Source organism: Trichomonas vaginalis, chromosome V (assembly GCF_026262505.1).
Source record: "Trichomonas vaginalis G3 chromosome V, whole genome shotgun sequence".
NCBI classification, from domain to species: domain Eukaryota; phylum Parabasalia; order Trichomonadida; family Trichomonadidae; genus Trichomonas; species Trichomonas vaginalis.
Window position 1 is genome coordinate 10382382 of NC_067207.1, and position 27455 is coordinate 10409836.

General features: G+C 31.7%; 8 protein-coding genes and 1 pseudogene across 9 annotated transcripts, besides 3 other annotated features; 2 read left to right on the forward strand and 7 right to left on the reverse strand.

Moving 5' to 3' along the window:
- Window positions 1-106: 106 nt before the first annotated feature.
- TVAGG3_0311840 (protein phosphatase regulator protein) lies at window positions 107-1399 on the forward strand (the record flags this gene model as incomplete). Its single annotated transcript, XM_001321860.2, has 1 exon — window positions 107-1399. The coding sequence occupies one exon, from the start codon at window positions 107-109 to the stop codon at window positions 1397-1399; it is 1293 nt and encodes a 430-aa protein (XP_001321895.2).
- Window positions 1400-1493: 94 nt separating this feature from the next.
- Window positions 1494-2189, reverse strand: TVAGG3_0311850 (GTPase protein; the record flags this gene model as incomplete). The annotated part of the gene is made up of 1 exon (XM_001321861.1): window positions 1585-2157. The coding sequence occupies one exon, from the start codon at window positions 2155-2157 to the stop codon at window positions 1585-1587; it is 573 nt and encodes a 190-aa protein (XP_001321896.1).
- Window positions 2190-2983: 794 nt separating this feature from the next.
- Window positions 2984-4024: a mobile genetic element.
- Window positions 4025-4452: 428 nt separating this feature from the next.
- On the forward strand, window positions 4453-4977 carry TVAGG3_0311870 (RNA polymerase II transcription regulator recruiting protein; the record flags this gene model as incomplete). Its single annotated transcript, XM_001321862.1, has 1 exon — window positions 4453-4977. One exon carries the CDS (start codon window positions 4453-4455, stop codon window positions 4975-4977), a length of 525 nt encoding a protein of 174 aa, XP_001321897.1.
- A 440-nt stretch (window positions 4978-5417) lies between these two features.
- TVAGG3_0311880 (uncharacterized protein) lies at window positions 5418-6661 on the reverse strand (the record flags this gene model as incomplete). The annotated part of the gene is made up of 1 exon (XM_001321863.1): window positions 5896-6570. The coding sequence occupies one exon, from the start codon at window positions 6568-6570 to the stop codon at window positions 5896-5898; it is 675 nt and encodes a 224-aa protein (XP_001321898.1).
- Window positions 6662-6722: 61 nt separating this feature from the next.
- On the reverse strand, window positions 6723-8184 carry TVAGG3_0311890 (transmembrane protein 181 family; the record flags this gene model as incomplete). Its single annotated transcript, XM_001321864.1, has 1 exon — window positions 6749-8080. One exon carries the CDS (start codon window positions 8078-8080, stop codon window positions 6749-6751), a length of 1332 nt encoding a protein of 443 aa, XP_001321899.1.
- Window positions 8185-8565: 381 nt separating this feature from the next.
- Window positions 8566-9618, reverse strand: TVAGG3_0311900 (1-alkylglycerophosphocholine O-acetyltransferase protein; the record flags this gene model as incomplete). The annotated part of the gene is made up of 1 exon (XM_001321865.2): window positions 8604-9551. One exon carries the CDS (start codon window positions 9549-9551, stop codon window positions 8604-8606), a length of 948 nt encoding a protein of 315 aa, XP_001321900.1.
- A 195-nt stretch (window positions 9619-9813) lies between these two features.
- Window positions 9814-10686: a mobile genetic element.
- A 1299-nt stretch (window positions 10687-11985) lies between these two features.
- Window positions 11986-15159, reverse strand: TVAGG3_0311920 (uncharacterized protein; the record flags this gene model as incomplete). The annotated part of the gene is made up of 1 exon (XM_051229863.1): window positions 12135-14849. One exon carries the CDS (start codon window positions 14847-14849, stop codon window positions 12135-12137), a length of 2715 nt encoding a protein of 904 aa, XP_051099593.1.
- Window positions 15160-16912: 1753 nt separating this feature from the next.
- TVAGG3_0311930 lies at window positions 16913-18834 on the reverse strand (annotated as a pseudogene). Its single transcript has one exon. A coding segment is annotated over exon 1 (1922 nt).
- Window positions 18835-21119: 2285 nt separating this feature from the next.
- On the reverse strand, window positions 21120-22786 carry TVAGG3_0311940 (spectrin binding; the record flags this gene model as incomplete). The annotated part of the gene is made up of 1 exon (XM_001321867.2): window positions 21120-22786. A coding segment is annotated over one exon (1667 nt), but the record flags the coding sequence as incomplete, so codon positions are not given.
- A 2509-nt stretch (window positions 22787-25295) lies between these two features.
- Window positions 25296-25343: a mobile genetic element.
- Window positions 25344-27455: the final 2112 nt, after the last annotated feature.

Here is a 27455-nt window from a genome sequence, read left to right on the forward strand (position 1 = left end):
GGGCAAAGATTGCCAACACGAGCTAATCCAACAACCAATAAAAAAGCCAACTACTCAACAGAAAGCAAAACTACAGTCACCGAAGAAAGGAAGGAACAACTCAAATATGAAGCTAGCATCAAAGTTACAAATCCCCAGTGAAATTAATGGTCCAGACTTATCTGTAGCTGAAAGACCCCTTCCTGATTCATTTTCACCTCAATTTGTTACTATATTCGCTGCAAAAGCCAGCGTGGCCACAACAGAATTAGAGCAACCCGTAGACATTGAATCGCCAATCTTCAAATTCAAGTCGCAGTGCATGTCTGACATATGCAAATACCTTGATAATGATAAAGCAGATGTTCCAGAAGATCTAAGAACCATGATTGTCAATATTATTGCGGCAAATTGCATAAGAAAATTACCTTTTGTACCAAAAGAGCAAATGTACCTCGACGATTTTACTTTCCCTGCATATTCAATGCCATTACATCCAACAATTGGTTATTCTATACTAATTAGATTTTTCCAATTATATCCTGCAGATAATTCATTTACGGTGACGTTTTTGCGTAGATTAATAGATATGACAGCTTCTTTCGATGGAACAGAACGAGAAATGTTGATTTTGTTCTTTACTCACATATTAAAGGCAAAACCTGATGTAGTTCATGGCGTTATAGGTAGAATTGAGGAGCTAATCGTTGATTTCATGTCCACAGGTCTCTGCCCAACAAGAATCTGGGCCTGTATGAAAATTTTAAATCAATACTTCGTCAGCATTGATCCATCAATGTTTTCTGACTTCTTCTTGCAAATTATAGCTCCCTTATGTAATCATGACTTCTTTACTTTCTTTGATTTACAATATTCAGAAATGAGTGTTCTTTTCCCTGAACACGGAGCTTCTGTTGTTGATATAATGCTGAAACACTGGCCAAGACAAAGTATCCCTAAGCAGGTATCGTTTATTTTCAATATTATGATCATTTTACCGAATTTGGAAGAAGAAGAAGTTAATGCGTTGACTCCACCTTTCTTTAAGATTCTTGCTGAATGCATTAACATGCATAGTCCAAGATTGGCCCTGACGGCTATCAATATTTGGACAAATGACGAAGGAGCAGATTTTGTCGCAAGAATGAAGAATTTAATCTTCCCATACTACGCACCAGCCATCTTCCAGGCCATGGAAAAGCACTGGAATGAAGACGTAAGGGCTGCAGCTACTGATACTTCCTCATTTTTGATGACAATTGATGAAGAACTTGCCCTGGCCGCAACTACAGCCGATAATATTAAATCAGAGGCTGATACTATGGAAAATTGGTTGATGATGGCCCAAGCAGCTTCTGAAAAATCTGGAATTGATATTTCAGGTTTTGATGCAAAGGTAAGATCGACTTTCCTTAGATGAGATTTGTTTATTTTAGATTATATATGTATGTATGTAAAAAATCTAATTTCAAATATAATTTTTTTGAAATTTTTCTTGTGATTGAAAACAAATTCACTGATTGAACTTAATGGAGAGATTTATATTTTATTATGTATACAAAATTGGTGAGAAAAAAACAAAAAATAGTGAAAAAATGATATAAATTAACAACTGCATTTTGATTGCTTCTTTTCTTCAAGTAATATTGGTGTGACTTTAGCATTTCTTTCATCAAAAAGAGTTTTTGCGGATTTGGAAATTCTTTCAAATAATCCATGGACAGATTCATGATCTTTAAGAGCAGAAACTTCTAAATATGTCATATTATTTCTGAGTGCATATTCTTGAGCTTCTTCTTCCCTGACTTCGCGATGTTCGGCTAAATCTGTTTTATTTCCGACTAAATATAATATTGGCATACTTACGAGTTCTCTTTGAAGGCTATCTAACCAATAATCTACTGATTCGAAGCTTTTTCTGTCAAGTATTGAATATATGATAACTGCGCAATTAATATTTCTGTAATACATTGGAGCAAGACATCTGTATTTTTCTTGTCCTGCAGTATCCCATATAGTTAATTTGATATCTGTTGATCCATACTGATAACTCAGTGTCAAAACATTTGCTCCTACGGTAGGATTAGCATCTGTTGGGAAAATATTGAGATTTGCAACATTGGCAATACATGTTTTCCCAACTGTTGAATCACCAAGTAAGATTACTTTGTAATTCATGCCAATCTAAAAAAAATTTTAATGACGGTTCAATAATTGAGAAGAGGGAGAAATGAATTTTTTGTAAATTTTGAAAGAGAATATTTCTGACATAAATTTGGAAATGAAAAGACTCCTTTGGTGTTGCTTAGATCATTATCGCGAAAGTTACAGTACTGACTCGTCAATTTCAATAGGAAGGATATTTCATATCTGAGAAACTTCAAACCCTGCTTAGGACTGTCTATGGGACCTGTTGAAGATCAAAAACTGAACAATATATAATGATTGTGGCATTTCAATCATGAATCTATGTTTATTATAACTAATTCAAGGGGATGATTAATTTGTTTATATAAAAGCATTTAGTACAAGAAAAACATGTATATACTGATAAAAAATAAAAATCAAATCATTTCAATATTTAGGAAGATTGACAATATGCAGGCAATAGATAATAGAATATTTTTGACATCTTTCTGTAGCATATTGATGGATGGTTCTTGATTATGAAAAGTTTGTAGCTGATTGAATTGGATAAACTAGAGGTTTGTGGGAAGTAAGAAAAATTAGGTAACGTGCTGCCTTTTATGGTGGAGTTTATTCAAAAAATGCGAAATTTTAGAAAAAAACTAAGCCGTGTAACAACCATTCTCATTGAAAATCGTAGGTGTCTTAAAACAGCTCTCATGGTCCATGTTTGTATGCGCGTTACAAAAAAATAAGCTGAAATACGGAAGATGGTAATATTTAATTCAGATATCGGAGTTTTCCTCTATCGCATACTATTTCGCTGATAAACTACTTCTTAGAAATCAATTCGAAACAAATAATTATATATCATTAAGGGTGCACCCGTATGTACGTTTATTTGAGAGGAGGAGGATTACCCTCTCAATTTTGAGGGATTCGTTAGTTTATTTTCTCGATGAATATGCAATAAAATTTGATTTTTACCTTATCAATATACTTCATATAATATACACATGTTCATGTAAAAACTTTTTTCCAAAATCCTCAGGAATTAAGGGATTTTTGAATTTTAAAAATTTTTTTCGAATTTTTTCGAAAAAAAAATATTTTCAGAACAGCCTTAACGGCTAAGATTTAGGAACAATGTTAAGTATCAAAAAGAAAGGAGGTCTGATATAGACAACATATATCGTTGAAGGTTGAAAAAATCTCTAATATTTGAGCCCAAAATTTCAAATTTTAATTTTTTGAAAAAAGAGGCCACCCGTATGTACGTTTATTTGAGAGGAGGAGGATTATATTTTTGAAAGGGTGAAACATTATGAATATGTTAATTATATAATAATATGTATTATTATAAAAAAGAAAAAATAAAGCACGTTAAAATTTTTCTTTCTTGATTTTTTACAAAATCTACTTAGAATTATGCAAAATATGACTAAATAATTATAAATTTCAAGTTAAATTTTAATTTTGATAAATAATTTAAATTTCAAAATATCAAGTTCAGTTCGACTATGTATGTAGTAATTCCTCAATAAAGTGCCAAAACCCTATTAAAATATATGAACATTTTCAACATTTTAATGTTTTTATTTAAAAATTTGATGGAATATGAGCTTCAAACAATTATTATGTAAATAAAAATAATTAAATATATGTATTTATTCGTATTACAACCGTAGTAAGTCGATTCTTCCTTTCTTCTACTGAGGTTTGAATTTGATTTCGAATTGTAAAGAGATTCAAAGGGAAAATACTAGCGGATAAAAACTACCTCCATGAAAGGGTCATAATGGAGTCAAGTTGTATTTTTTGATATTTTTTGCTTTTCGAGCCTAAATAGGTAGCCAAGATAATGCCTAAAAATAAGGTTCTAAATTCTGAAGTTTACATGATCCTCTCGTGTGCACCCTTAAAAAAATATATATTTTAGAATGATATACAGATATTTCGTTGGGTAATAACTTGTTTATTGCATGATGACATGGAAAATTACTATTTCGAAAATAAAATTTAAAAATCATTTCGAATAATATAAAATATGAAAATAATTGAATGATTCCCTATCAGGAAGATTTTATGGGATGACCATATAATAGGGAAGTGGAATCTACCGGGTTGGATGCGAAATTGGATGACTGCATCTGGTTCCCGTTAGAACTCTGAAAATGCTTGGTCATCAATTGGGAACATATATCAATAATTGAATAAAACACGATGAAGGGCTCTCACAATAAAATGAACAATCATCTACTCAAAATTAAACTTTTAGCCAAAATTGAGACAAAATTTCGGTTATTGAGAATCAAGAGATTATCTCAATTATTTCATTGTTTTTAAATGCAGAAAGTGAATAATGAGAAGAGCACTGGAAAAGTAAAGAAGTTTAAGCATCAGAAGTGGACAGCTGCAGAAGATGCACAGTTATATAAGTTGCTAATAGGTCAATATAGCGTCAATTGGGATAATGTGGCAAAATTAATGTACAATAGGAATGCCAGGCAATGCAAAGATAGATGGAATTACTATTTCTGTCCAACAGTGAATAATGGGGATTGGTCGCATGAAGAAGATGAACTTTTGAATCAAAAAGTTAAAGAGTTAGGAACAAAATGGAAAGAGATCTCCACATTCTTCATTGGTAGAACAAATACTAATTGTAAGAATAGATGGCTTGCTATGCAAAGAGAAAAAATGAAAAGTATTAATTCAGCAGAAAATGCTAATGTAGCGCCACCTGCTGGTCAAATAGATCCTAATAGTAATCAGAATACTCCTGGTATAGGAAATATGCAATTACAGAATACACCATATGATTTTGATGATGCTTTCACTGATCATGACCTCGAATTGTTCGAACTTTAACTTCACCCCCTTGTTATTTCTTAATAGAATGAATATCAATTATTTTACTCTAAAGATCGATTATGTAGTGAAAAATCAGAGTTTTTTAGAAAAACATTTGAAATTTAATTTTCAAACCCATAATACAAATAGATTTTTCAGATCTTTTATATCGAAGGACGTTAATCAAAAAAATTTCAGAGTACCACAAATTTGAATTGCTTTGAATTTTTGTGGTAGTGCATTGAATTCAATCCGACTTTAAAAATTTGTTTGAAGTACTGTATAATTATTATCTTATAAGTTGAAATTGAAAAGGAAAATATTCTCAATTTTTGAAAAAAGGCAGTTTTTCCGATTTCAGGCATAAATCAAAATATGTTCCGTTTAACATATCCATTAAATATGTGTATTCTGATTTCAAAAGAATATTTGGGTTAAATAAAAAATTATCAAAATTTGATGCAATATTGAAGTTTATTCTGATATACCAAAATTGTTTTCCATTTCCGAATACATGCTGTAGAGCTTTTCGAGTGTCACTTATAACTCAATCTTTTCATGGAGTTACAATTGATAAATTTTCAATTGATAACCATAGATATAGGCATACATTCTCTCGATTAGATTTTATTTGATAAACCAGGTTCTCAAAAGTAAAAAAAATGGAAAATTTACTTCTGAAACTTTTGATGGTTAAAAAAGGCCATTATTATGATAGCTTAGTGGAAAACAGTACCCATACCAAATCTATAATAACTTTAAGAGCAATTTCATTAAAATCTGGAATAATCTAGGATGGATCTCTCTTTAAATGACCAGAATTCGAATGGACTTTATCTGTTTTATATTAACTTTGTTTTAGATGCCAGTTATTAGATATATCCATTAAAATTAATATTTTCTGCAAGAAATTAACTCAAAAAAAAGTAAAATCCATTATTTTGGAGGTAAATTATTTTGATTTCGTTGTGCATCTGCTAAACCAGTATAGTATCCAGCCCAATACCAGGCGTGAAGCATATGATTTCGTATCGGATCTGTTTCAACAGGAATCGGAGGAGGAAATGTAATTTGCTGATCTATTGAATGTGATTGCATTGATGGTGGCTCTGATGGAAAAGCGTTCGTCAAAGGAATATATAATTTGTTTGGATAATTTGGTTTTGTTGTATCAGATGTATCTGTATTCTTCTCTTCTCTGTTTGATTTGTTAGTTTTTGAGCTTTGTTGTTTGTCTTGTGATTTTGTTCTTTCTTTCTCTGTTTTGTTTTCTTTCTGCATTGACTTTTCTTTTAGGACAGGACGAGGTTTTTGTCCTTGACTTTGTACTGGCTTATCAATTGGCCTTCTATCTAAAATGTTAAATTTTGGCAGATTATTGGATTGATCCAAAGAATTTTCATTATTAGTTTGTAATGATGGTGGATCTTCAGGTTTCGTGTTATTTGTATTTAATATTTCTGCATTCGGAGGAATATAAAATTTTGCCCCTTCGATTTTTGATGCAACTTGAAAGGAAGCAACTGCCATTTCAAATGCATCAACAATAGCGTTTTCTGTTTTTGGTAGATAAAGTTTCAAATTTGAAGGATCATCAATTGGATCAATCATCAATTAATATGATAGATAATGTTAGTAGTTTATAAAGGAAAGTAAGATAAATCATATAAAAGGATGTCTATTCTTGTTATTTTCAGAAAATTTTTAAAAAATTCAAAATGAAAAAAGGTAAAAAAAGATAAAATTCTTTGAAATGTATTAAACACCGTTTATTATATCTGAAAAGAAATTATTCATTAACAATTTGGATTGATGGATCCAAAGGAGCCTCAACATCTGGGTTTGCAATCTCAGAAGGTTCAACAGGCCAGTTAATGAAGAGGTAGAAAAAGATATAAATGGCTGTTGCAATCAATGTGAAAGATTGAGCGGCCGAATCTGTTCCTAAATATGGATTTAAGACATTGTAAAGCTCGCAACATAATACTGTGATAAAGAATATGAGGCTCATTAAGGAATAAGCTGGTTTTTCGTTTGGTATATCTGTCTTGAACAAGAAAATATGGATTACTATGGATAATAAGTATACACCGGCCACAACGAACTTGAGAATACCAAAGCCAAGGAATAATGGAGTGACTTTTGACATCGGATCCTTATTAACTTGAATAACATTGAAAGATGAGTTAATTGTAAAGAAAATAAATGTTGCGAAGAATGGGAGATAATGGAAAATGATCCAAATCTTCGAATAATCTCTATATCTGAGATTTCTCATGGAAAGAGAAATCAAAGCCACGAATGCAGTGTATGTAAAAGTAAAGAATGAGACGCAGATATCAAATAAGTTGAAGAAAGGTGTCTGTGTGAGATATGCTAAAATAAAGAATGGATCGCATGCGAAAACGAGAAGTAAGGATAATTGGAAGACCATCTTGATAATTATATTTGATTTGTCGTATTTGGCATCTGAAAGAAGAAGGCGAATATAAATGAAAATTGATAAAATGCAAAAAACAAGCCTCAAGAAGAATAACAAAATGGAATATGAAGGCTCTGCAAAATTCCAAATAAATTCTCCTGGAAGATTATAGCCTGGTGGTTGTGTAATTGCTACAGAATAATCAATTGTATCGAAATTGATATAACCTTTAACAAGAAGACGTAATTTATCGGACATATTTACATCCTTATTAAAGGTAATATTGTATTCTCTTGCATTTATTGGAATTGTGTCGATAATTGTATTTCCTATTTTGAAGTTTCCGCTGGTTAATAATTTGACTGGATGTGTGTCGTTTGGTTGGTAAACATCATAATACGTCTGATTAAAACGTAAGTCGAGTGTGATAAAACTGTTAAAATATTTCAAATTCTTGAATTTAAATTGGAATTTGTTTGATGCCGATGAATCTATATTAGAAGTAAACTCTTTGGTCTGGGTAATGAACAATGGTGGACTGAAGATCATAAACATAATTAAAATAATATTGCAAAAAGCAAATAATATAATTGTAATTAACGTTTGTCTTCTAGACATCCACTCAATGCGTCTGCCCATACTTGACTGATCTGGGTCTTCTACAACACCCAGTTCTTTAAGATTATCAGCTTCGCTCATTCTAAAAAGTGACAAATATTTATTTTTACTTAGGAATTGAAGATATTATATATTTAATGAGAAATTTTATGAATACGATCAAATTAAAAATTATTTATTTATTGATTATTTTTCCAAAATATTTCCAAAATCCAAAAAACTAGATTTATTATCTAAAAAATGATTTTCAAAATTCTATTTATAGAATTTTTTTGGAGTTTGAACGAGTATGAAGATAGGATTAGATGATACTTTCCATGTTGTTAAAACAAATTCCATAGATTTAATGCTCATTAACAAATATTATCAGTTGAAATGTCTTGTATAATGCAATTCTCAGGTCAACACAAAGAAGAAACCTAATTGTTCAAGAATATAATAGAATTTACACATCAATTTACATATTTCATATTAATATTGATAGTGATATCTTGTATTAATTGAGTTGGATCATCCTATTATACACTGTTCTGATGGTAAAAGAATGTTAAAATAAGATATATTCAGTTTAAGCAACATAAAAAAATAAAAATAAACAAAAAATTTAATCAGCATTTGGTTTTGAAAAGAGGACTTTGTTTGTCATTGTGTATGGCTTTGTATGTAAAGCGTTAGCAATCTGAAGTTCAGCTTCAACGGCTTTTTCTTGTGGAGAAATTTCTCTTCCTTTATAATTAAGTGGCTCCAAAACATTCATGTCAAGAGTCATAAATGGAATGCAGTAGACTTGGTAGCAATAAATCCACCAGTTGTCTTCATTCCAAGAAACTTGTGCGATTTCCTTTGGCATAAGGTATTGTCTGAAACGGATTGTGACTGCTTGAACAGGGGTATCTGCTACGAAGGCTCCTGATCTGAAACCGACCAAAGCGTCGCCATTTGTAACTTTTCCTTCTGGGAAGATGAGAACTGGTAAAAGAGAAGGATCATTTGCAATGTTAACTAATTGCTGTGATATGTGTGCGTTTTCATTGCTACGATCAACGAAAATAAATTCAAAAACTTCTTTTGTACGTTTGATGATCGTATGTTTGGATAAATTTTCAGCTGCAAGGTATGCAACTGGGAATTGATAAAGAATGGCTAGCGTTTCGATCAATGAAAGGTGGTTAGCAATAATTGTTCTTGAATCTTCATGGAGAACACCCGAGGCATTGATTTTCACAATTCCGAATGAAAGTAGGCCAAGTCTCACGAATGGTTTGATCACTTTTTGAGCCCACTTCTTATATTGCCTATTATTCTGGAAGCGGGACTTAAAATATGGGACAATTCCGCATGCTACATAAAACATACCGAAAGCTATGAATGTTACAACGATCTTAAGTGGACCTAAGAATACAATGAAACATAAAAATCGATAAATTTGTTGGAAGATATTGGGTTTTGCTGGTTTAAACAATTCCATTAACTCTTCCTTGGTGTTATCTATGAGTTGAGTCATATCATGACATTCTGGGTTATCGAAAGGAAGCTCGTAATACAATTTCATATTTTCTGGGCAAAAAAATCTTCTATCGTTAAATTTATCTCAATTACGATAGAAGATTCAAATTTACCGACATGTTGACATGTTATCACGAATAAGCAGGGGTTCATTTAAATAACGGTTTTTAATGATTGTGCAATTGACCACGTAAAGTTTATCGCTTTTGAGGTGCAAACGAAATGAATTGAGAAATAGTTTAGTCGGTTTTTGCATTTTTAAAATGTTAGTCACCTTTCTCCTTCCAAAGTGAAAAAAATTGTTTAAGGGTCCACTGTAAGGCCAAATAAGGTCTATCGTCGCCCCAAAAATATTGCTCGAGATGGTGTTTTACTAAGGCCCAAAACTTAAAAAAACACAAAAAAATTAACTTTACTCTTTTGAGATTCTTATTAGATATGCATCAATTTGATGCAGTATCGCAGTTCAAATCTGATTTTTTAATGTAGATGTACTCTAACATCCTTTAAAAAATGCAAAATGATATTAATTAAGCTTTTCATTTCTGTATCATACACGAAACAAAATCGTTCATTATACTAAAATTTATCAAAGTTTGATTAATGAAAAAATAATATCTAAATTTTTACATTGAGTCGGCTATTGATATGGTTAATATTAAATCTTGTAAAAATTGGCATTATCCAGAATAATACCCACTAAAATACACAATTTTTTTTAAAAAATTTTATCAATTGTTATGGTATATCTTTATGATAATGAATAAAATGCTTATTTTTCATAAGTCAATACATAATTTATGCTTAAACACAAAAAATAACACGAAAATTTTTGGCCAACATATCTAAACTAAGGATAATGGTTTGAATATATAAACAATAATACTTTGTCCAGGGAATTAAATTTGTGCTATCCAATTGTCAATTCTTTGAATTTTTTTTAAATGCAAGATATCCCGGCATTAGCCTCAATAAATATATATATTATGCATCATAATATTAGTTTGTAATGGCATTAAAGCGAAATTCCTAATTTCTTCTCAATTAAATTCCTTGAAAAACATTGGAATTAATGATTGGAAATAGGTCAAAAAAATTCCTAATATAAAACTTATACTTAAGATAAAATTAAAATTCGAAAATATCTATTTTTCAAAACACGCATCCAAAAGCGAAAAAATTCGGAGTAGGTGCCAAAAGTGCTTACTCTTAAACAACCGTCGGATTTCCGGGTGAAATCGTGACACACTTTCGTCTTTCGTAGGCAGTGGTGGTTGTTACAAAAGGTAACTTCGAATGTAGCGTGAAATCTGCAAAAAAAAATTCTGAAATTTGAATGGAGAACACAAAAATTGAATAGTTTACGTCAATAAAAAAGAGAAAAATGAAGCCAATGTGTCTCGAACCTAGGACTTAGAGCAGCAATCCCACTGTTTATCCCATTACACTACATGCATCTCTCACTTCAGTGAATGAGATCAACTATATGATAACTTTTTCCCCATTATATTCTTGTGGAAAAGTGACAAATAGCAACTTTGACCCTCTCTCAAAAAATTCGAAAAAATCATGTTCTTATAAAACTCACTGATTTTGCAATTTTTATTAGATTTGAAGTGATAGAATATATTACCATCTTATTGAAACATATGCTTCATTGTTGTATTCACATAATATTAATCAGAACACTAGGAAAAGTGGATTTTCGAAAAATGACGATAACGATTATTTGCAAATCGCCTCTCAATTTTGAGAGACTTTCAATTTTTACAGTGGACCCTTAAAATATAAAAAGAATTTTTATTCGCATAGGCGACAAACAAGGATTTATAAATAAATAATGGGGCTTTGAATATTGATCTGAATTGAATCAGATAATTAGCCGTAAAAAATCTTCTCATAACGATTTCTCATGCATGAAAGATGGCTATGAGTGGCGTTAATGAGGGCGTTTGATAATTGGAGTTGGACATAAAATTTGGAGATCTTAATTTTTGAGAATTTTGGTGCGATCTTACTGGTACAAGCAAGAGTATGGAAGGAGATTGAACTGAGAAAAAAACTAGAGCATGCAAAAGAATCATGCTACAGCTTAGTTGAATGTCATTTATGCAAATAAAAATATCTTTTTCAAATTTCAAACAAATTTTTGCCACTTTTTGAAAGAAGATAAGGTAACAAACATTTTAAAATGCAAAACCTAGACTTAAACTATGCCGAAATGTGAGCTCACCGTTACGGTTTTTTCTTTTTTTGGGGGCTCGCAAGCTCGCCCCCAAAGAAAAAACCGTAACGGTGACTAACATTTAGGAAAAATAGTTCAAGACATTTTGATTCTCACATGGCTTTCATATGAAACGAATATAGACTCACTTTAGGCATGGTTGAAAGATTATTGGCTCATAACATCCATACATTGAGCAGGAAAAATATTGAATTTTGAAATCTTCATTTTATTCCTCGTCACCATTAGATTATATTTAACATATAAGCTAAAACTTCAACGCACTACAATAATGATTGAATAACGTAATATTTTATATCGATATTTGTGAATGAAACTTATTTGATAAAAGAAAGTTTCGTAATATCATATAAAAGAACAATGTTTAAAACAAATAAATAAAAATTAATCGGAATCGGATAATTCGATGTTCATAAGCTCATTATATTTCTTATCTATGTCAATGCTTGGAATTGACTCTTCTTCATCTTTGTCATCATCTTTCAGTAAGTCTTTAATCTTTTGGTAATCAAAGACATGGTCTTTCTCTAAAACAATATCTTCATTTTCTGAAGATTTGTTTAATTCATCATCAATTTGGGTAATAACTTTATCAATCTCTTCTTTCTGACTTATATTCGATTCATTTTTATGTTCTGAATGGTCAGAATCCGATGCAGCCGCTTCTATAGTTAAATTCAATAAATCATTTTCATCATCACTTGATGCATTGATAGGAAGAATTGTATTTGAATTATTTTCCTTCTTTAATTCACCAGAACTTGATAAAGTTGGCGATTTTTCTTCCTTTTTATCAATTTTTGGAATATTTAATTCAAATTTAAGAAATTCTTCGTCTTCTTCTTCAGGATTGAATAAAATCTTTGGCATTGGCTTTGTTAGTAAGTCAGCAATGGCATTATCTGGTTTTGTTTCTTCATCTGAATCACTTCTTGCAAAATCAAAAGTCTTTTTAGTTCTTACTGGAGGAGGAGTTGTTTTAACAGGAGAACTGAACACAGAAGCTGTTGTTTCTGTTTTTTCTTGTGGTGGATTCGAAATAATTTTTTTTTCTGGGGAAATTGGGACTTCTTTAGTTGGAGATTTGATTTCTAATTTGGTGTTTTCAAGAACTGTGCTTTTCTGAGGAGATTTTTGAGGTTTTGGAGAAGTTTTGATTTCTGTTTCGTTTTTATCTGTTTCTTCTGCATTCCATTTGGAATTTTTAACACAAAACTCTTCGATTTCATCAGAATCAGAGCTTAATTTCTTTAATGATGGAATTTTTGTATTTTCGCTTTGTTTTGGAGCAAAAGTAAATCCATCATCACTTTCTGATTCAGTACTCCATCCAACACCATTATTAGTAATTGTTGTCTGAGCAATTCCTCTTGCTTTGCTTTCTGCAATTAGATTTTGAATTTCTTCTTCAGAAGCTTCATCATCAATAGGAACAGGGACTTTAGATCTAATTGTATATGTCTCTGGTTCACTTTCTTCTTCTGTTTCTTGAGTTTTTGGTTTTGGAGAAAGAGATTTCAAAAGATTTTCCTCAGAATTGGTCAATAAGTTGCTATTCTTGCTCACCATGTCCATTCTTGATGGTTTCATCGGTGAAATTGTCACTTCATTCGATGAATTTGAATTTAATTTAGTTGGAGAAAGTTTTGAAGGAGTTTGGTTCGAAACACTCTTTATTGGCGATGGGTGGATCTCTGTGTTATCTAAATTGATCCGAGTTGTCATCATCAAATCGTCATTATCAATGTTATTTTGGAATTCCGCTCTTTTTTGCTTTAAATAAGCTCCAATTTTGAATTCTTCTTCAAATGATGGCTCAGAATCTGCGTTTTCGTCATCGGCCGAATCATTCAAGTATTTGTGGATATCTTCGCCTTCATCTTCAGATTCTGAACTTTGGATAGGCATAAACTCTATTCTTGGAGCTGGTTGACGGGAAGGAGATGGAATATTTGAAACTTTCTTTGATTCTTGCTTCGGAGAGCTGATAGGAGATGATACATTAGAAGGAATCTTTGTTTCTTGTTTGGTAGATCTTATAGGAGAGGAGAATTTAGGATTAATTTTTGATTCTTGCTTTGGAGAACGAATTGGAGATGATAAACCAGATAGATTTGCTTTAAACTCTTTAGATTTCTTTAATTCGTTTACTTCTTTTTCAATATCAGAGCTATTAAATACAATATTTGTATTTTGTTGTTTGTTTTGCCTCATTTGAGCAATATCTAATTCTATATCTAACTGGCTATCATTTTTGCTTACTTGTGGTACAGGACTTTGCTTCTTTGGAGAAGAGATTCTGTTAACTCTTCTTTCTGTGATTTCTTTATCAACATCATCGCTTTCCTTATCATCAAATTCTGTTTGTATTATCATCCTTGCACCTTGGCGACGTCTAGCAGCTTCAAGAACAGAACGCAAAGCAAGATCTTTTTCTAAATTATCGCCTTCATCAATTTCATCGTCTAAATACATTTGAGATGCTTTTGCTGTCACGGTTACTTGAGATGGTTTCTTTGCAACAAGGTCTTTTACGTTGGAAATTAATTCATCAATTGAATCATCGCTATTTGTAGACAATGGCTTATTAATAGCAGGCTTCTGTTGAATATTTTTCTGAGTTTGCTGTATTTTGATCTCCTTCTTTGGTTTTTCTTCTGGAATATTATCAAAATCTGAATCTGATGATTTATTTAATTGACTTAACTTACTCTTTGTAACTTTTTTACTTTCTTCAATTAACTCATGAGTGTAGGCAACTAAAATATCGTCATCTTCTGATGAATCTGTGTAAATTGGAGTTGCTTGAACTTCTTCTGTAACCAAATTAGTCTTTTTCGATTTCTTTTTGTCTTTTTCGTACAATCCAGGTCTTGATTGTTTCTTGGAACCTTTTTTGTTTTCTATTGAAACTGAATTTTGGGCTGCAGAAAATTTTAGCGTACCTTTTGACCCGGATTGCCCAATAGATCCCTTGTTACTACTTGAATTTCGTGTATCTCTTTTCAAGAGTGAATTTATTATTCGACTTTTCCAAATATTGAAAAATTTACGTATTTTCCTCGAATCACGTTGAGTTTCGAACTTTTTCGCAAGCATAAACAATTGAAACTGGGATTCAATTGTTCCATTATTTGAAGGTAAATTTAGAACTGTTTTTTCTGATTTTCTTGGAGAACTTTGTCTAATAAGAGCAACTATATTTCTTTTTCTACTTGTGAAGATAATCTCATCGTCGTCATATAAGTTATCTTGATTTGATGATGCTTTTTTCGTTGTTTTAGACTTCTTTGTTTTCTTATTTGTTGGTTTTGATGGTACAATTGATGATTTTCTACCTCTATCACCATATATCAACATGCTTTCGTTCTCAAAATCATTTTGTAATTTTCGAAGCTTTGAAATCAATTCATTAGACATTGTGACCGTTTAAAATTTTACATGATTTTTACAATGACTTATCTAGATTGTATGTATCAAGAACACATAGCTCTGAATTTTTTTGGACTAATGAGAACAAGCATATCATTATATTTTCAGCGAAATACTATAGAAAACGCAAATTTCATTCTTTTTTCCCTACATATTCTGGATATATTGAAATAATAATACAATCTCATCGTCATCATATAGGTTATCTTAATTTTTTTCCCCTATTAGATGTTATCCTTCTCATTCTATAACATTTGGTGGTTAGTTAATTGTTTCGAAATTGCAGCATCTTTTCATTTTATACATTGATTATTATTGATTGGAGGAATAAAAATACAAATACACGCTTTTCAATTAATCTCTCAATATTGGGACTCAAATTTCAGAAAATTTATGAAGAAGATTTTTGTATCAGTGCTATAAATAAGATAAAAAGTTTTATATAAAATTGTATTTTATGCCACATTCAAAATTTTGAATATCATCTCAAAAGTGTCCCAAAAACAGTCCATTATGGTGCGAGACATTCTATATGCAAAAACCACAAAAGTGAATAGCAATTTTGGATAAAAATTTATCTAAAAAATTAATGAAAAAACATTCTTTGTCTTTCAGTGTCCACATCCTATATCAACATAAATATTTTTTGAATAGTGATATTAACATCTGGTAGATTCATCAAAAAAACTGGCCCAATTCCTTTTTCTCATCATGAGTGGAAAGATTTCTATGATTCTTTTATTCAATACATTTCATACAAGAGTAAATCAGAAAATCTCGATATTGTTGCAGAACAAAGCTATTATATCTCTCGTTGTCTTTTTATTTCTCATAATACTGTTGGTGCAGTTCGCATCACAGATACAGAAAGCGACAGGCTCAAATTTCTCATTGAAACAAGTATAGTTCATAAATGTGGACACATTAACGATAAGGGTGGGTCGGTATACATCAAATTAAACAAAGGAGAATGTATTCAATACAGAATCTGCAGTTTTGGATCTGATTCATCAGGTTCTGGTGCTTATTGTGAAATTTGGGTTTCAACTTCATCTCCATATATCAATAATGTTCTTGATTCAACAATAACTGCAAGTGGTGATGAAAATAACAAAGGATTCAACAATGTTGATTTGATATATGGTAAAATAAATATTAAATCAATTAATATTTCATATTCAAAGCTTAAGATCAGAAATTTCTATTATTGTAAGTGTAGTTATAGCTCAAACATTTCATATTCAACATTTTCAAACTGTTTGTCCATATCTACAACTAGCTCTGAAGCATCTCATGAAGGAACATCTTATTCACCAAAATATCAAATATTTTTTTGTCATTACTTCAAAAATGAATGCCATATATTAATTGGCACTTATAATAATCTCTATATTAATAATTGAAGTTTTTATAATAACATGATCCATGGATGTTATTTTAAACTTTATAATAGCAAGCAAATGCAAGTAAGAGGGTGTTATTTCGACATTTCGGAACCTGGTATATCTGGATTTGTCATAATTTCAGAAAATGTCGAGTCAACTTATCCAAAAAATCCTCATTTATATACAGGCTTATGTTATGCAGAACTCAAATTAGTATTCCCAAACGAAAAAGTAACAAAAATAAAACTAAAAACAAGTATAGTCTGGAAATATGAGTCTTTATTATTATAAATAAATAAATGAAAAATATGGCGACCCGCTCTTGAACCTTTGCCTTTACGAAATTCAACTTGACAGTCTTGTCTTGTTTGAATTAAGGATTTCTTTCCAATTATATCTGGATGCATAATGAAGAGGGGTACATCCATCTTTGTCTTCAGCATCGACATCTGCACCATTTGAAATAAGAATTTCTGCAGTTTCTTTGCTATTTTTAATGGCTGCATAATGAAGAGGGGTACATCCATATTTGTCTTCAGCATTGATATCTGCACCATTTGAAATAAGAATTTCTGCAGTTTCTTTGCGATTATATCTGGCTGCCAGATGAAGAGGGGTACATCCACCTTTGTCTTTAGCATTGACATCTGCACCATTTGAAATAAGAATTTCTGCAGTTTCTTTCCAATTATTACTGGCTGCCAGATGAAGAGGGGTACATCCATCTTTGTCTTTAGCATCGACATCTGCACCATTTGAAATAAGAATTTCTGCAGTTTCTTTGCGATTATATCTGGCTGCCAGATGAAGAGGGGTACATCCATCTTTGTCTTCAGCATCGACATCTGCACCATTTGAAATAAGAATTTCTGCAGTTTCTTTGCTATTTTCTCTGGCTGCCAGATGAAGAGGGGTACATCCATCTTTGTCTTTAGCATTGACATCTGCACCATTTGAAATAAGAATTTCTGCAGTTTCTTTGCTATTTTCACTGGCTGCCAGATGAAGAGGGGTACATCCATCTTTGTCTTCAGCATCGACATCTGCACCATTTGAAATAAGAATTTCTGCAGTTTCTTTCCAATTATTACTGGCTGCCAGATGAAGAGGGATACATCCATCTTTGTCTTCAGCATCGACATCTGCACCATTTGAAATAAGAATTTCTGCAGTTTCTTTGCGATTATATCTGGCTGCCAGATGAAGAGGGGTAAATACATCTTTGCCTTTAGCATTGACATCTGCACCATTTGAAATAAGAATTTCTGCAGTTTCTTTGCTATTTTCACTGGCTGCCAGATGAAGAGGGGTACATCCATCTTTGTCTTCAGCATCGACATCTGCACCATTTGAAATAAGAATTTCTGCAGTTTCTTTCCAATTATTACTGGCTGCCAGATGAAGAGGGATACATCCATCTTTGTCTTCAGCATCGACATCTGCACCATTTGAAATAAGAATTTCTGCAGTTTCTTTGCGATTATATCTGGCTGCCAGATGAAGAGGGGTAAATACATCTTTGCCTTTAGCATTGACATCTGCACCATTTGAAATAAGAATTTCTGCAGTTTCTTTGCTATTTTCTCTGGCTGCTAGATGAAGAGGGGTACATCCACCTTTGTCTTTAGCATTGACATCTGCACCATTTGAAATAAGAATTTCTGCAGTTTCTTTCCAATTATTACTGGCTGCCAGATGAAGAGGGATACATCCATCTTTGTCTTCAGCATCGACATCTGCACCATTTGAAATAAGAATTTCTGCAGTTTCTTTGCGATTATATCTGGCTGCCAGATGAAGAGGGGTAAATACATCTTTGTCTTCAGCATTGACATCTGCACCATTTGAAATAAGAATTTCTGCAGTTTCTTTGCGATTATATCTGGCTGCCAGATGAAGAGGGGTACATCCATCTTTGTCTTCAGCATTGACATCTGCACCATTTGAAATAAGAATTTCTGCGGTTTCTTTGCTATTTTCTCTGGCTGCTAGATGAAGAGGGGTACATCCACCTTTGTCTTTAGCATTGACATCTGCACCATTTGAAATAAGAATTTCTGCAGTTTCTTTCCAATTATTACTGGCTGCCAGATGAAGAGGGATACATCCATCTTTGTCTTCAGCATCGACATCTGCACCATTTGAAATAAGAATTTCTGCAGTTTCTTTGCGATTATATCTGGCTGCCAGATGAAGAGGGGTAAATACATCTTTGTCTTCAGCATTGACATCTGCACCATTTGAAATAAGAATTTCTGCAGTTTCTTTGCTATTTTCTCTGGCTGCCAGATGAAGAGGGGTAAATACATCTTTGTCTTCAGCATCGACATCTGCACCATTTGAAATAAGAATTTCTGCAGTTTCTTTCCAATTATTACTGGCTGCCAGATGAAGAGGGATACATCCATCTTTGTCTTCAGCATCGACATCTGCACCATTTGAAATAAGAATTTCTGCAGTTTCTTTGCGATTATATCTGGCTGCCAGATGAAGAGGGGTAAATACATCTTTGCCTTTAGCATTGACATCTGCACCATTTGAAATAAGAATTTCTGCAGTTTCTTTGCTATTTTCTCTGGCTGCTAGATGAAGAGGGGTACATCCACCTTTGTCTTTAGCATTGACATCTGCACCATTTGAAATAAGAATTTCTGCAGTTTCTTTCCAATTATTACTGGCTGCCAGATGAAGAGGGATACATCCATCTTTGTCTTCAGCATCGACATCTGCACCATTTGAAATAAGAATTTCTGCAGTTTCTTTGCGATTATATCTGGCTGCCAGATGAAGAGGGGTAAATACATCTTTGTCTTCAGCATTGACATCTGCACCATTTGAAATAAGAATTTCTGCAGTTTCTTTGCGATTATATCTGGCTGCCAGATGAAGAGGGGTAAATACATCTTTGTCTTCAGCATCGACATCTGCACCATTTGAAATAAGAATTTCTGCGGTTTCTTTGCTATTTTCTCTGGCTGCTAGATGAAGAGGGGTACATCCACCTTTGTCTTTAGCATTGACATCTGCACCATTTGAAATAAGAATTTCTGCAGTTTCTTTCCAATTATTACTGGCTGCCAGATGAAGAGGGATACATCCATCTTTGTCTTCAGCATCGACATCTGCACCATTTGAAATAAGAATTTCTGCAGTTTCTTTGCGATTATATCTGGCTGCCAGATGAAGAGGGGTAAATACATCTTTGTCTTCAGCATTGACATCTGCACCATTTGAAATAAGAATTTCTGCAGTTTCTTTGCTATTTTCTCTGGCTGCCAGATGAAGAGGGGTAAATACATCTTTGCCTTTAGCATTGACATCTGCACCATTTGAAATAAGAATTTCTGCAGTTTCTTTCCAATTATTACTGGCTGCCAGATGAAGAGGGGTACATCCATATTTGTCTTTAGCATTGACATCTACACCATTTGAAATAAGAATTTCTGCAGTTTCTTTCCAATTATTAATGGCTGCCAGATGAAGAGGGGTCCATCCATATTTGTCTTCAGCATCGACATCTGCACCATTTGAAATAAGAATTTCTGCAGTTTCTTTCCAATTATTACTGGCTGCCAGATGAAGAGGGATACATCCATCTTTGTCTTCAGCATCGACATCTGCACCATTTGAAATAAGAATTTCTGCAGTTTCTTTGCGATTATATCTGGCTGCCAGATGAAGAGGGGTAAATACATCTTTGTCTTCAGCATTGACATCTGCACCATTTGAAATAAGAATTTCTGCAGTTTCTTTGCTATTTTCTCTGGCTGCCAGATGAAGAGGGGTACATCCATCTTTGTCTTCAGCATCGACATCTGCACCATTTGAAATAAGAATTTCTGCGGTTTCTTTGCTATTTTCTCTGGCTGCTAGATGAAGAGGGGTACATCCACCTTTGTCTTTAGCATTGACATCTGCACCATTTGAAATAAGAATTTCTGCAGTTTCTTTCCAATTATTACTGGCTGCACAATGAAGAGGTGTCCATCCATCTTTGTCTTTATCATTGATATCTGCACCATTTGAAATAAGAATTTCTGCAGTTTCTTTCCAATTATTACTGGCTGCCAGATGAAGAGGGGTACATCCATCTTTGTCTTTAGCATTGACATCTGCACCATTTGAAATAAGAATTTCTGCAGTTTCTTTCCAATTATTAATGGCTGCCAGATGAAGAGGGATACATCCATCTTTGTCTTCAGCATCGACATCTGCACCATTTGAAATAAGAATTTCTGCAGTTTCTTTGCGATTATATCTGGCTGCCAGATGAAGAGGGGTAAATACATCTTTGTCTTCAGCATTGACATCTGCACCATTTGAAATAAGAATTTCTGCAGTTTCTTTGCTATTTTCTCTGGCTGCCAGATGAAGAGGGGTACATCCATCTTTGTCTTCAGCATCGACATCTGCACCATTTGAAATAAGAATTTCTGCGGTTTCTTTGCTATTTTCTCTGGCTGCTAGATGAAGAGGGGTACATCCACCTTTGTCTTTAGCATTGACATCTGCACCATTTGAAATAAGAATTTCTGCAGTTTCTTTCCAATTATTACTGGCTGCACAATGAAGAGGTGTCCATCCATCTTTGTCTTTATCATTGATATCTGCACCATTTGAAATAAGAATTTCTGCAGTTTCTTTCCAATTATTACTGGCTGCCAGATGAAGAGGGGTACATCCATATTTGTCTTTAGCATTGACATCTGCACCATTTGAAATAAGAATTTCTGCAGTTTCTTTCCAATTATTAATGGCTGCCAGATGAAGAGGGGTCCATCCATATTTGTCTTCAGCATTGACATCTGCACCATTTGAAATAAGAATTTCTGCAGTTTCTTTGCGATTATATCTGGCTGCCAGATGAAGAGGGGTAAATACATCTTTGCCTTTAGCATTGACATCTGCACCATTTGAAATAAGAATTTCTGCAGTTTCTTTGCTATTTTCACTGGCTGCCAGATGAAGAGGGGTAAATACATCTTTGTCTTCAGCATCGACATCTGCACCATTTGAAATAAGAATTTCTGCAGTTTCTTTCCAATTATTACTGGCTGCCAGATGAAGAGGGGTACATCCATCTTTGTCTTTAGCATCGACATCTGCACCATTTGAAATAAGAATTTCTGCAGTTTCTTTCCAATTATTACTGGCTGCCAGATGAAGAGGGGTACATCCATCTTTGTCTTCAGCATCGACATCTGCACCATTTGAAATAAGAATTTCTGCAGTTTCTTTGCTATTTTCTCTGGCTGCATAATGAAGAGAGGTACATCCATATTCGTCATTAGAATTGATATCTGCACCATTTGAAATAAAATATTCTAAAAGTGATGAAAGATGGAAATTCGAAGAATAAACAAAACATGTGTTGATATCATTTGTTTGATCTAAGTAAACTAAAAATGATTGAAGATTATTGTATTTATAGCACAATTCTAAATCAATGTTTATATTGTGTTCATTCATCAAAAATGTGACAAAATCGATATTGTGTGATATAATTGCATATTCCATGCATTCATTATCTGGTTTTTGTACTTTCAAGCATTCATTCAGAATGGCTTGATTTCCGCTCAAAAAAGAATATCTAAGACAATTTGGAGTGATTTCTGATTTAAATTTCGTTCTTAAGATCTTAAAACAATCAACAGATCCATAATAACAACATAGTTCAAGTAACGAAATACCTCTTGAATATGGATATAATTCACTTTTTAATTTTTGATTTTTATCAAATCCTTCGCTTTCTGTAAAAATTATCAATGATATTTTGTCATCATACATAATAGATCTGTGAATTGTATTTTGTTCGTGAATATCAGATGAATAATGAGAATCTTCAAAATCGTTAAATTTTTTTCTCCCATTTTCATTCAAGACTATATTGTATTCTTTGTAGAAAAGGTAGTTAAAAACTTCGTTGATTTTGTTGACCTGATTTAGATGGAATTCGTCAACAATTTGTTTGGTAATCGCTAAATATGACTTCATGAAGCAGTTGTTATAAATTGAAAGTTGAGATATTTTATTGATAATCTCACCAAGCGGAATTCGATAAGAGTCAATCAGGTTTTGTTTGATTTTGTTGTAAATTGCGTTTAATTTTTCTTCGTCATTTGTTTTCAGCCGGTACAAAGCATCGGAGACATCATTATATCCTGTAAAAATCTCCATCAATTTGTCATAATGGGCTTGGTGAGTTTCTCCCTTGGACATCAACCAAAAATTTTAGATGTCGTAATTTTCCATAAATTTCTCAAAACTCGATACACATTTTTACAGTCAGATTTTTCGTGAGGCTACCTTTCTCGATACACATTTTTACCGAAAGGTAGGTCCACAAGCATATCATGTGATTGATCTGCAGTGCAAAGAGGTATATTTGATCAAATATAATTTGGGCCTCAGGTGGTTTCGTTTGCCCTTCGGGCAAGCACGCCACCTTCGGCCAAATTAAATTATTTTTTGAAAAATTGAATTATTCACTATTTAGTTGGCGCAAAGCTCCAACAAAATAATGAAGAATACTACTATTTGTTTACTTAAAATATGATTAAAATTTCTGAACGAAAACTATCAAAATTAAGTCATAAAAAATACAAATATAGGATGCTAATTTACTGTAAATTCATAATGTAAAAAGTGTGGGTGTTGTCGTCTATATAAGGTAGGGCAACGATAGAAAATTTTTGGAAAAAAAGTTCGGAGATCTTAAACGTATCATATTCCCTGCATGGTTTGGTATCTTCCGCCATGCGTTGTGCCAAACATATTGACACTTTCCAATAATTAATTTATGGTATGAGTCACAGAGTTAGATTATAAAAAGAAAGTAAATAATTGCAATTAGAAATCATATATGTCGGAAATCAAATGTTGATGAGCAGAAACCTTTTACTCATCATAAAAGAGATAAATCACTAAAGATTTGTATACATTAAAATTTGATATTTGGTGCTCGAAAACTGTCTGATGGGACTCCTCCAAAATGAACCAATCTATCGCTGAGGACCAAATTAGATGATGTGGATGGTGTATTCTCTAATTCTAACTTAGGAAGAATGGGAACAAAACGAATGACGACAACAACATGTCAAACATAGATTAAATATCTATGAATCAATAAAGTATACGTGCATTGAAGGTGATAACGATCACTTGAGGCTTATAACTCTTTGACTAATTATTATTCAATAATTAAATATAATCATTTTTATATTTTTATACTGATAGTAATTAATATACTATCTATCCTGCTTAATAAATGGTATGATCAAATTTGTTTGAAAATTTTAATTATGTATATGAAACTATGTCTTCTATATAAAAATCAAAATTTTCGGACGAACCTAGATTGAACCTTTATGAAAATCATTTTTTGTTAATTGAGTTAATATGAATCTTTTACATATGTATATATAGCATTGATAGCTTATATAATCATGGTTTATTCCATATTAACATATTTTTTCAGTTAAATTTGTTAATAATATCATGTAACAAATTAATTCAAGATTAGAATGTCTACAAAATGCTAACAAATAAGAACAAAATACGATTTCTCGACTTAAATTTTAATATGGAGTAGTTTTTCGTTTAAATCTAATTAAAAATGAATAAAAACTTATCTTGTACTATTTTCATTCAAAGATTTTAATAATGTAAATCATGCATTTTCATAATTCAGTACAGTTCTTTTTAGAATTAAAGTTGATGAGGATGATATTTGTGATTTAAAATAATTTGTTAATGTTCACCTTTTATTCATCACCTTGTGGTATGCCCTAAAGCAATAGCATTATATCAATTCTGCTGAATTGATCAACTCAAAATTCCAAAAAAATTCAAAATTTCAAAAAATGAAATTAAACAATTTAAATTTTCACATGAAAAAATCAATTTCGAAAAAAATTTGGAAAATCAAAGTATTTGATAATTAGTCAAATAATCAATTTACATCGTTTTTACTCATAAAAAACAACTAATTTTTGATTTTGATATCATATTTGATAAATACTCATTCCAGAGTTGACGTAATGTATTAATTATTGTTAGAGATATTGCTTTCGCAGCAAAATTCTTATTTCATGAAAGAAAAAAAAATGATTTTATTCCAACAAAAACAAGTAAACAGATGAATGGAAACGTACTATATTTTCATAAATGTAGTAATCAGCGTGTCAGCTTTTGTTTATCATGTTCGAGTCAAAATGTATTAACTTGTAATAAGAAATATTCGAAGATTATATGAAGTATTGAGCATTCTTTGTAGAAATATTTGTAATTCATTACTAACATATATAATAAAGTTGTTTTTTTTTCCTTATTGCAATAATTTTGTCTGATTTTAATAACTTTTCATGTATACGAGTTGTGTGAATATGCATCATAATATGCGTAAATATACTTATTTGCGACGAATAATGTGGTTGCATAATGGAGGTGCTAAATTTTGATTTTTAATATGGGGCTTTGGTATGTATAATCATGTTCTTATCTCAACGTAGGAGTATTGGTGCAATATGATTAAAATTTACGAGGTTGATCTTAAATTGAATAATTCTGGAGTATAAATCACAATGCAGCTAATTCTATGTTAAAGATAGATACAGATTGTAGTAATCAATTAGGGAGTACAAATTCATTCTTTCATTTCTGTCGTATTGAGCAGAAAGGAAGAGATCATAACCCTAGGAAAAAAAGCCCAAATTTGTCACTTTTCATAGTACGTTAAACTCAATTCGCTCGGCGAATGCCGAGCACACGTACTCATCATTCAACATAATATTCTCATTCTTTGGTTATTATAGTGCCAGACAACACAAGATTTCAAAGAATTACTTGAGTTTTCAATTAATCTTAATCCGATTTTAGATTTATCGAGAACTCCATCATCACAATCACATACTTCAGTGCGGTAACTACAATTATCCATATACAGAAGGAAGTTCTTTTCGAACAACTCATTTGGAGTCTGTTTTGGAAAGAACTTCTTTCTGTCTGACTTAATTTCATAGTTCCTGATCAACCTAAAGACAGAAACCACACACTATCTACTTAGGAAAGGAGTTCTTTCTAAATCTTCCTTAAATTGAGATTTTACGAGAGATAACCCTTCTATTGCACTTAAAAATGAACATTTTGATATCTTTAGTATCACACATGGTCATATATAGTATTTCATCTACATGAATACATTCATCTTTCGAAGTCTCTCATTAAATGGGAGGCTTCGAAAGATGAATCGTTTTATTCATACAACTTTAAATCTCGAACACATTTAGAGAGTGAGTATATCATTTTATTCTTGTTTTGAGTTTATTCTGATTCAAAATTGCAGTGAAAACAGAAGTTCACACATCATATCTGAATGTGAGCTCATCTATACTTATACGATCTCAATACCTCCACTCTAAGCATAAGAGGTGAAGTTATATAAAAATTATCAGATGCGTTGAAGTCTCAAAAGTATTGCCTGAATGCTTGTTTCATATTTGTCCAAGTAGTTTCAATGAATAAATGTATTGTTTTTTATAATTTCGATTTATTTTTAGAAAATATTCAATATAAACCTTTATTGTGTTATTTACATCTCATAAATTCTCTGTCTAAATCATATAAAAGCGCGTTTTACCCCTATGAATCAAGAAATTCATTCAATATTCATGGTATATTTATTAAATTTATACGATTTACTAATAATCAATATTATATCCTCATAAATAGCAATATATTTTAGTAATCTATGATAATCATATACAATATTTGAAATCAAATTTTCATTAGTTTAGGTTCCTTGTTAATAGTAAACCATTATATTTATTACTAATAATAAAATCTATGTGTCGTATTGAAATTCAATAAAATTACTTATTCGGTCCAAAAAAACAAATTAGATAAATTTTTTCTTTTTTTATGTAATTTTTGTTTTTCATTTTTCTCAAGATCCTAAGTTATGTTCTAACTTTTGACATCATATCCTATCATGCTAGGCTATATATTATAGCATATCCAAAAGGCAAGGAAATCTATCAGAGAAGCCTTTTTGACCTATCGTTGCCCTATATATAGTCATCTCAAAATCGCAGTTGAATAGCAATTCAATTTTTTGAGAGAAAAAACGTGCATGAAATGCAATATGATTTAATTATATTGATAATTCAAAATAAAGATTTTGAATATTGAATAAATGTAAACATCTAATTTTGTTAGTCCTGTCTTTCTCATAAATTTATAACAGTATGCATCATGGATTACTTGGTTTTATTAAAAATTTGCAATTTGGGTCACATTTTTAATCATTAATATTTTGAAACTCAAAATCAAGACATTTTAATGATTTTTGATATATAACAGTTAGTTTCTGCATCAATACTGATGAAACAATGCAATTTCAATTTTCTGAACAAAAAATGCTCGTTTATTATTTTCGTGGTATGATGGATAAATGAATTAACAAGCCGAAAAGCAATCCCAAACTAGCAGAAAATGGATGCTTTTCCATTTGCGTTAAAAGATCAAGTAGAATTTCTTAATTCGCCATCAAATTCAAATCATTTCCTGCTGGATGTTTCCATTATTTGTATGGTCACATTGTTTTAGAACAACAAATCTGAATTTCTAGTAACAAAGCTCAAAATTCTTCCAAATCAAAATTTTATTTTGGATTTTTTGCCAAATTACAAAATTTCATTTCGAAAAGAGGATACTACATGGAAGCTAGTATGTATTCCTTAATTTCGACCCAAAATCAATTGGATTTAATTGATAATTCCTATCGTCTTTTTTTCCAAAAAAACTATTTATTATTATTCTTTGTCTTGTATATAGATAGTAAAAATCTTCGTCTTAAAACTTTTCTTAATCTCATAGAAAAAAAAGCCCT